Below are 9,239 nucleotides of genomic sequence, written 5' to 3'. Positions count from 1 at the left end.
CCGAGTTTTTGCCTCCGCAACCGCCTGGGCTGCAGCCCGCTTGGCCTGCCGGTACCCGTCAGCTGTCTCAGGAGTCCCACGAGCCAACCAGGTTTGAAAGGACTCCTTCTTCAGCTTGACAGCATCCCTTACTTCGGTGTCCACCACCGGGTTTGGGGATTGCCATCACGACAGGCACCGGAGACCTTACAGCCACAGCTCCGAACGGCCGCATCGACAATGGAGGTGGAGAATATGGTCCACTCGGACTCAATATCTCCATATCTCATGTAGATATGGAGATATTGAGTCGACTTTAACCAGTGCAATTTAAAGACTGTACTCCCCAAATATTACCAACATGTGAACATTCCCACTCAGGGCAAGAACACTCTGGATCATGTTTACAGTAACATAATGTGCTGCATACAGGGCCACACCCTGCCCCCACCTGGGATGCTCAGACCACATTTCTTTGTTCCTGTATCCAGCTTACAGACAAAGACTGAAGCAAACAAACCCTGTCACCAAACAAATTAAACTCTGGACCCCAAAGGCTGAAGGCAGGACTGTTTCGCCCAGACATACTGGGATGTGTTTAAAGCTGCAGCCACCTCAGAGGACTTTTCTGTCAGCGTACAGGATTATGCTGAGTATGTGACCGGATACATTAGTACCTGTATTGACAACATTGTGCCCACCATACAAGTCAGGAGGTTCCCCAACCAGAAGCCCTGGATAAACACTACTGCTATGGACCGCAAGCGCCTGCAGAGAGTGGTAAAGACTGCGGAGAACATCACCAGGACTCCACTGCCCTCTCTGCAGAGCATTTACCACCACAGGGTGCGTAGGAAAGCCCTCTCCATCCTCAAAGATCCAACACAGCCCCAGCACGGACTGGTCACTTCTCTGCCCTCTGGCCGGAGGTTCAGAAGTGTGAAATGCAGGATCACTAGACTGAAAAACTGTTTCTTTCCCTCTGCCATCAAACTCCACTCCTAAACAGCTGAGGAGTTTATTACCAGGAAATACGTCATGTACTGTTTACATTCTCAGTTTGCACGTGCATACTGTAATTGCACAATGACTGTTTACTGCTGCTCATGCTGCTCCCATGCAGCATACATTTTCTGTTATATTCTTTTATTATATTGCTGCATTTATTGCTGCTTAAAGTGTCTTAGATTTTGTTAATTTGTGTTACATGCATAATTGCACAATGACTCTGCTGCACATGCTGCTCCCATGCAGCATACATTCTCTGTTATATTCTTATATATTGTTTATTGTATTGCTGCATTGGTGCTTAAAGTGCCTTAGATTTTGTGTTACTTATCTACTTTATATTTCATGCCATTCATGTGGACAGCAAAGTAAGAATTTCATTGTACAGGGAAACAAGTCTCCTAACTGTGCATATGACAAATAAACACTTTGAACTTTGAAATCAAACATGTCTAAATATGTATATAAATAACTGTCCTCCTACCCTTTACGTTGAGGCTGGCTGTGGTCTTCTGGTCTCCACACACACAGCTGTAGTCTCCACTGTCTTCTGGCACCACCTTGTTGATCAGGAGTTCATTCACAGAGGCCTTCTGCTTCATCTGGTACTTTTCTCCAGATTGAAGTACCCGTGCTCCTTTCTTCCACTCCACTGGGACTCCAGGTTTAGAGAGCTCACAGCGTAGCGTGATGTCGGCTCCCTCCTCAGCCTCCTGCCTCTCCAGCTTCCGTTTGAAGGTGACTGGTTTGGCTGAACATTGATTAGTTGGTTAGCAATCAGTGGCATACCATGATATAAAATATAAAAATTCATAAATGTATAAAAATGATCAAACAAAACACAGTAGATGAACACTGACAATTTATCCCCTGTGATAAGATGTCAACTCTTAAACATATACATAAAAAAACAAGGCTGTGTACAATGTTCTAAAAATACATATCATGGGGAAAAATATAAAAATTACACTTGTATATAAAACTGGTCAAAAATAGAACACAATAGACAAACACTGACAATTTTTCATCTGTAATGACATGCTAGCTCCAAATCAAACATGTCTAAATATGTAGATAAAGAACTGTCTTCCTACCCTTTACGTTGAGGCTGGCTGTGGTCTTCTGGTCTCCACACACACAGCTGTAGTCTCCACTGTCTTCTGGCACCACCTTGTTGATCAGGAGTTCATTCACAGAGGCCTTCTGCTTCATCTGGTACTTTTCTCCAGACTGAAGTACCCGTGCTCCTTTCTTCCACTCCACTGGGACTCCAGGTTTAGAGAGCTCACAGCATAGCGTGATGTCGGCTCCCTCCTCAGCCTCCTGCCTCTCCAGCTTTCGTTTGAAGGTCACTGGTTGGGCTGAACATTGATTAGTTGGTTAGCAATCAGTGGCATACCATGATATAAAATATAAAAATTCATAAATGTATAAAAGTGATCAAACAAAACACAGTAGATGAACACTGACAAGTTATCCCCTGTAAAAATAGAACACAATAGACAAACACTGACAATTTTTCATCTGTAATGACATGCTAGCTCCAAATCAAACATGTCTAAATATGTAGATAAAGAACTGTCTTCCTACCCTTTACGTTGAGGCTGGCTGTGGTCTTCTGGTCTCCACACACACAGCTGTAGTCTCCACTGTCTTCTGGCACCACCTTGTTGATCAGGAGTTCATTCACAGAGGCCTTCTGCTTCATCTGGTACTTTTCTCCAGACTGAAGTACCCGTGCTCCTTTCTTCCACTCCACTGGGACTCCAGGTTTAGAGAGCTCACAGCATAGAGTGATGTCGGCTCCCTCTTCAGCCTCCTGACTCTTCATCTTCTGTATAAATGTTGGCGGCAATGCTGTACAATAAAACTTTCATCACTTCTCAAAATTGGGTGAAAAACTTATAATAAATCAGGACAAAGGCAAAAGAAGTGGGACTCTCTTTGGAAATGCATCACAATCACTTGTTTTAAATAAATATAAAAGTTTCTTCAAACCTTTGCTCCAGAAAAAAAAAAACTTAATAAATCCCTCCAGAACCAGAATATCTTGGTTGCCAGAGGGGTGCGGTATAAGCACCACTGAACATTAGTCAGATCAGCTGGGCTGACATGACAAATAAATGTAGCAGATAATCAGGATAATAATAATAAGGATATGCACCTCTATTTGGCCAAGTATGTTACACACACAAGGAATTTGTTTCCGGTACATAACCGAGGCATCTGTGGTTCTAACTCACACCCATGGCTCCAACCATTGGGGGCAACTTGAGGGTTCAGTGTCTTGCCCAAGGACACTTCAACATGTGGACTGCAGGCATCGAGATTCAAACCTCTGACCCTCCGGTTGGGAGACGACTGCTCTACCCACTGAACTACAGTTACACTGTACATACACATTGAGAGCCACTGTACTGAAGTCAAATTCCTTGTATGTTCAACACACCTGGCCAATAAAGCTGATTCTGAAATTAGTATTCACATTTAAGTATATAATATTTAGTTATCTCTTTAAACAGAATGTCAGACAATGCGTTCTGCAAGACAAAAACCCCAAACATGGTTATGTTCTTACCTTTGACTGTCACCTTTGCCATGCTCTTAGCAGTGCCCACATCACAAGTGTAGATATCCGTGTCGTTCTCCTCCAAGTGTTTGATGGTGAGGGTTAAGACCCCTTCTTTCTGGGACATCTCACATCGACCTCCTGCCTTGAGCCCTGTGTGACCTTTAAGCCATATCACGGTGGATGGGGTTTGCGCCGTTTCACACTGCAGGGTCACGGAGGCCTTCTCATCTGCTTGACTGTCCTTTAGTGGTCTAATGAATTTATGAACTGGCTCTGTATAAACAGAACAACCTTATTATTTAGGCACAGTTTGATATTGCTAGATTAATTTGGGGATATAGAGAGGTACAATGTTTGTACAGTCATATACTACGAAACCTGGAGTAAGATGGAAGTTTCAGTCTTACCTTTAACTTCCAGCTGGGCTCTGGTGATTGCACCTCCAACAACTTCACAACTGTACTCTCCAGAGTCTTGGGCAGAGGCATTATGGATGGTCAGCTTCATGACCTTATCCTCTTGGCTGATGTCATACTTCTGGCTCCTTTTGATGGCTTTACCTTCCTTAGCCCACTTTACAGTGAAACTAGCCCGTGTCACCTCACAGGTAAATACAGCATCTGCCCCTCGAAGGACACTAATATTCTGTAGTCCTCTTGACACAAATGAAGCTTTTCCTGCAACAAGACATGTTTAACACTTTAATCTTTCTGTAACTTGTTTGGGAGTTTAAATAGATGTGTTACTTACCTTCAACTGTTAATGTTGTTTTAGAAATCAGGTCTTTAATTTTGAAGACCACCTCTCCAGCATCAGAAGGGGTGACATCCTTAATGGTCAGTATGTACTTGCGGCCCTTACTAGTGACTTTGAAACGGCCTCCATTTGAAACAGTCTGGCCATTAAGAGTCCAGGAGAACTCATTTGTGCTCTCATGAGACAGGATGCACTCAAAGCTGCAAGTCTCACCTTCATTTACCTCCGCTGGTTTCAGCCATTTGGTAATACCAATGCCAATCTCTACATTCGGGACAGAGAACATTTGGCACTGAAGATGCCAAACAAAACCATATGTTTGTACAGTAGGCTAAAACTGCATACCTCAAACAACAGTACCAACCTCTTATAGTGACCTTTGCTTTAGAAAGCTCAGTTCCAAGATCACAGCTGTACTCCCCAGCATCATCTTTGCCAACGTCCTTGATGATCAGTCCCAAAGACCTGCCTGTGTGAAGGAGCTCATACTTTGGTCCAGCCGTCAAGACTTTACCATCTTTTCTCCATGTGGGAGAAACCCTGGGCTTGGATGCTTCACATGTCAGGGTTATTATGCCTTTCTCCTCTCCAATGACATCATCTAAAGACTTTAGGAACACAGCACGCTTCTCTGTAGGGCCATTAAGAAAGTAATGAAAGGCTTAGAAGTATATTGGGATAAGCTCCATTGACAAATTATATTTAAACACTCTGATTACTCCTGGCCTTTGGCAGTAAACTCATCTCATGAAATGTCACATAACTAATAAACTGTTCTTTTCATCAAGTTAAGAGAGAACTCTTGCGTGCATGTAAACATAAGGACAGCTCTTACCTTTAACCTTAAGCGTGACAGACTCTTTCACCTTGCGTACTTGAAAAGTGATAGTCCCCCCATCCTGAGGTGCCAGGTTCTTCAGTGTGAGCTTGTGAACCTTCCCCTCATGAGTAATAGTGTTGACTTCATTAGTGAAGAGCGCCTTGTCATTCAGAAACCACTGCACCTCTTCATCTGAATAGTTAATTTCACAAGTAAACACTGCGTCACTGTCTTCATCAACCTCTGTGTCAGCCAAGTGCTTGGTGATCTTAATTTGACGCACTAGACAGAAGAAATAAAACAGTAGCTTTAGTTTGAAGACCACTTTAATCCAGAACACAGGTAACCTCTTTGGGTGATGCACACAGTACCTTCAACAGTAAGTGTGCCTTTGGTCTCAGCAGGCCCGGACTGGCAGCGGTACTCTCCACTGTCTTCCTCGGTCAACCTTTCAATGGTAAGTTGAGCCCTTGTAGCATCTTGCTTCATGTTATACTTGTCTGATGCTGCCAGAGGGACCTGACCTTTGAACCATTTAACCACTTTGGGTGGTGCAGAGAACTTGCATGTGAGTAAAGCTGAGCTTTTCTCCTTCGCCTTCACATCTTTGATGGGCTCAGCAATCTCAAGCGGACGTTCTGAATGTGAGGAGCAGTATCCGATTAGATTCACCTGAATTTCGCAAGATATAGTCGCCTACAGCAGTTTTGCAGTTTATGATTATAGCCACTGAGTGTATAAATATGCAGTTGAACACATTTACCTTTGACTGTGAGCTGTGCAAGAGATTTGCTCTTTCCAGCTGTAAACTGCACAGGTCCTGACATGGATGCTTTGGTCTTTTTGAAAGTGAGACGGTGCATAGTGCCCTCTTTTTCCATTTCAACATCAGCACTCTCTTGCAAAGCAACCCCATTCAGAGTCCAGACCGGCGGTTTCACCAGTTCCATACTGATTTCTACTTCAAAAACAGCTGCAAAGGGTTCTGTCACTTCTACTGGACTAAGCTCCCGCACAATGCTGATGGCCTGCTCTGGAGGAGTCACAAAAACAGAATGGTTTAATTTCAAGTCATTGATATGACGTCATCAAATAGAATCAGTGATTGTAATGATAATTAATGATGACCTGATAACACTATATGAGGCAACAGTAATTAACAAACACATTATAAACATATTACATAAACACAGAACAGAATTATACAGATCTGTTCAATGTTTTTTTTTTCCAATTCAACCTGAGCAGATGCCTGATCAATGAGAATAACTGAAAACACTGGCATGGGATATTTCACCAGCGGGGATAAGATAGGTTTGTTAATTTCTTTCTTTAACAAATAAACTGGAATGCTACTTTCTATATTCACTCAGGTCAGGCTGACCTGACCAAGAAATCAATCAGCCTAATGTTCCCATATTTCCCTTTAGTACAACACTTAATGTCAGATAGAAAGACAGATACCTCACTGACCAAGAATCTTGATGGCTTGTTTTATATAAATAATTGGAGTGCGCATGTGTATGTCTGCCATGTATAAATGCCCTACAGCTGCTAAACCCGACAGATTTTACATTTAACCTTTGTCATCTTCCATTGTGTTACCTTCCACAAGCAGTTTACAGGACGTCTTATCATCAACGCCATCGCAGGTGTACGTGTCTTCGTCCCCCGAGTCCACATCATTGATTGTGAGTTTTCGGTACACATTCTCACTGTTGATCTCGTACTTCTTGCTGGGTTTGAGCTCCGTCTTGTTCTTGTACCACTTCACCGTTGCACTTGCACGTGACACCTGGCATTCAAGATGACCACGGTGCTTATACATCGCTATCTTATCCCTGAGTTTCTTCACGAACTTCACAGGCAACTCTACAGTAACAAAAACATAGAATCAATGAAAACTATCAATGTCACAAAAAATATTAAAGGCTGCCAATGCCAAGGCCTTGCCAAAAAAGGCATCAAACCTTAATTTATTTACTTACCTTTCACTTTAAGTTTAGCAGCTGAAGAAGCCTTCTCAGCGGTAAATTTAATTTCACCCATATCTTCTGTGGATACAGACTTAAACAGCAGTACATAGGTTCTGCCTGGAATGAGATATTTAGTTGTAGTAGTAGCTTGTAGTAAATAGTATTATATGGATATACAGGCAGATTAATAAACTCCCTAAATTAATAAATTAACTTAGGGAGATTTACCCTCTTGTCTCATCTTGATGTTGTCACTGACTTTGAGTTTGGTACTTCCTTTGTACCACTGACAGTCCACTTCATCATGTGAGATTTCACAAACAAATGCAGCACTCTCCTTCTCCATCACCTCCACATCCTTCAGCCTCTTAATAATCTTGATATCTCTGGCTGCAGAGAACATTTTTTTTACATTTTTCTATTAGCACAGATTGTGAAATACTGGAAACTGGAACTGTGAACAGTCGACCAATTGTAAGTGATGATTTGTTTGCTTTGTGACATGAATAATAATTACCATGAACCGTAAGCTTGGCAGAAGTGTTATCATCAGTAGCACGACAAACATAAGTGCCTGCATCTTCAGGAGTGCATTTGTTGATAACCAAAGTGCGCTTTCTGCCCAAGGCGTGGATACCGAAGGTCTTCCCTGGTTTCAGTTCCACATCGTCCTGCAGGGTAATTGTTTTTTCAAAATGTTACATAGGTACTGCACACTTTTTCCAATTTTAATATTTTTCACTCCAGACAGTAATTCAAACAATAATTTCTCACCTTGAACCATTTAACATCAGCGTTTGCTCTGGATAATTCACATTCAAAAGTGACCTTCTCCTTCTCAGGAACACTGATATCCAAAATGGGCTTGGAGATCACAGCAGGGGGTTCTGGAAAATAAACAGCCATTAGGAAAAGAGTGACTATGTACACTCTAGCATGAATTGACCCTTGGGGTGGAATTGGTACTATATAAAACAACCAAAGCCTGGTTGGCCAAGAACCTATTGAGAGACCATCAGGAAGCAGCTTTTACCTGTGACAATCAATTTGCCAGAAGTATGGACTCCCTCTGCTTGGAAGGCAACAGTTCCTGCATCCTCTCTCTTGAGATTGGACAAAGTAAGGGCGTGCTTCTTTCCCAGAGTTGTGATACGACAGTATGCCCCTGGCTTTAACTTGGCCCTATCTCTGGTCCATGAGCCTTCAACATCAGCCTGACTGAGTTCTACCTCAAAAGTTACTGTGTCCATCTCGTGTGCCTTGGTTTCTGTTAGGCCCTTTATTACCTGAATCTTCTTCACTGAAGGGAAAAACAGCTGTTAATATGCAGCTGAGATTTCTTACTGTAGCTTGTAACTCAAAATTTATATCCAAACACAGATCACTTTTCAGGGTTAATGTATTTAGTACAGTACACTGTATCTTTAGAAAATGTGAATGAGATTCAGTCTTACTCTCCACACTGAGTTTGGCCTGGGTCTTGTCATCCAGAGTTTCACAGGAATAGAAGCCACGGTCAGTGTAAGCCACACTCTTTAATACCAGAGTCTGTTTGGCTCCATCTACACGAATCTCTATGTTTCCTGCAGGCTGTAGCACTACACTGTTCTTCATCCACTTGACTTCATCCGATGCCTTACTGAGCTCCACCTCCAGCTTCACTTCACTCTGCTCTTCCACCGTCAGGTTTTCCAACTTTTTCTTAAAAGTCACAGGCTCACCTAATTGGGACATGTAGAAATGTCAGAGTTGATGGGAAAATTACATTACTTAACACCACTTAGAGCTATTTCAACAGTAAATACAAATTCTTACGTTGTACTTGTAGCGTAGCTTTGCAGCTTTTGCCTTCTGCATCAACGCTAATGTCTCCAGCATCTTTTTGGGTGACAGATGTGATGGTGAGTGAGTGACTGTTACCACCATGCTCAATCTTATACTTGGGCCCAGCAGTTATGGGTATATTGTTGTGGAACCATTTAATGCCGACGTCTGCTGGGGAGACGGCGCACTTGAAGATGGCTTCTTTCCCTTCCATTGCAGCCACATTGTTTAGTTTAGTGGTCAGCCTCACTAACCTGGGTGCTGAAAGGAAAGAGGGCCATCAAATTAGCCAACCGGATATGAT

At 42.6% G+C, this 9,239-nt stretch overlaps 1 protein-coding gene across 1 annotated transcript in view; it reads right to left on the bottom strand.

The window, feature by feature from the left end:
* obscnb (obscurin, cytoskeletal calmodulin and titin-interacting RhoGEF b) overlaps nt 1–9,239 on the bottom strand; it is a gene marked incomplete at its 3' end in the record, with an annotated part of 61,973 nt that overhangs the window by 40,136 nt on the left and 12,598 nt on the right. Inside the window, exons 17-34 of the mRNA XM_020595880.1 lie at nt 8,927–9,196; nt 8,566–8,832; nt 8,145–8,411; nt 7,886–7,998; nt 7,629–7,782; nt 7,340–7,501; nt 7,124–7,228; nt 6,741–7,007; nt 5,899–6,168; nt 5,507–5,773; nt 5,151–5,417; nt 4,680–4,946; nt 4,310–4,579; nt 3,967–4,236; nt 3,566–3,832; nt 2,578–2,844; nt 2,082–2,348; nt 1,472–1,738 (exon numbers count right to left, since the gene is read on the bottom strand). Of these exons, the coding sequence (XP_020451536.1) occupies nt 1,472–1,738; nt 2,082–2,348; nt 2,578–2,844; nt 3,566–3,832; nt 3,967–4,236; nt 4,310–4,579; nt 4,680–4,946; nt 5,151–5,417; nt 5,507–5,773; nt 5,899–6,168; nt 6,741–7,007; nt 7,124–7,228; nt 7,340–7,501; nt 7,629–7,782; nt 7,886–7,998; nt 8,145–8,411; nt 8,566–8,832; nt 8,927–9,196 (4,284 nt within the window). The remainder of the gene's footprint in view (nt 1–1,471; nt 1,739–2,081; nt 2,349–2,577; nt 2,845–3,565; nt 3,833–3,966; nt 4,237–4,309; nt 4,580–4,679; nt 4,947–5,150; nt 5,418–5,506; nt 5,774–5,898; nt 6,169–6,740; nt 7,008–7,123; nt 7,229–7,339; nt 7,502–7,628; nt 7,783–7,885; nt 7,999–8,144; nt 8,412–8,565; nt 8,833–8,926; nt 9,197–9,239) is intronic.

The sequence above is a fragment of the Monopterus albus genome, unplaced genomic scaffold (assembly GCF_001952655.1).
Source record: "Monopterus albus unplaced genomic scaffold, M_albus_1.0 scaffold28.1, whole genome shotgun sequence".
NCBI lineage: Eukaryota > Metazoa > Chordata > Actinopteri > Synbranchiformes > Synbranchidae > Monopterus > Monopterus albus.
The sequence above is the reverse complement of the archived record's forward strand: the minus strand, read 5'-3'. Positions and strand labels throughout refer to the sequence as shown.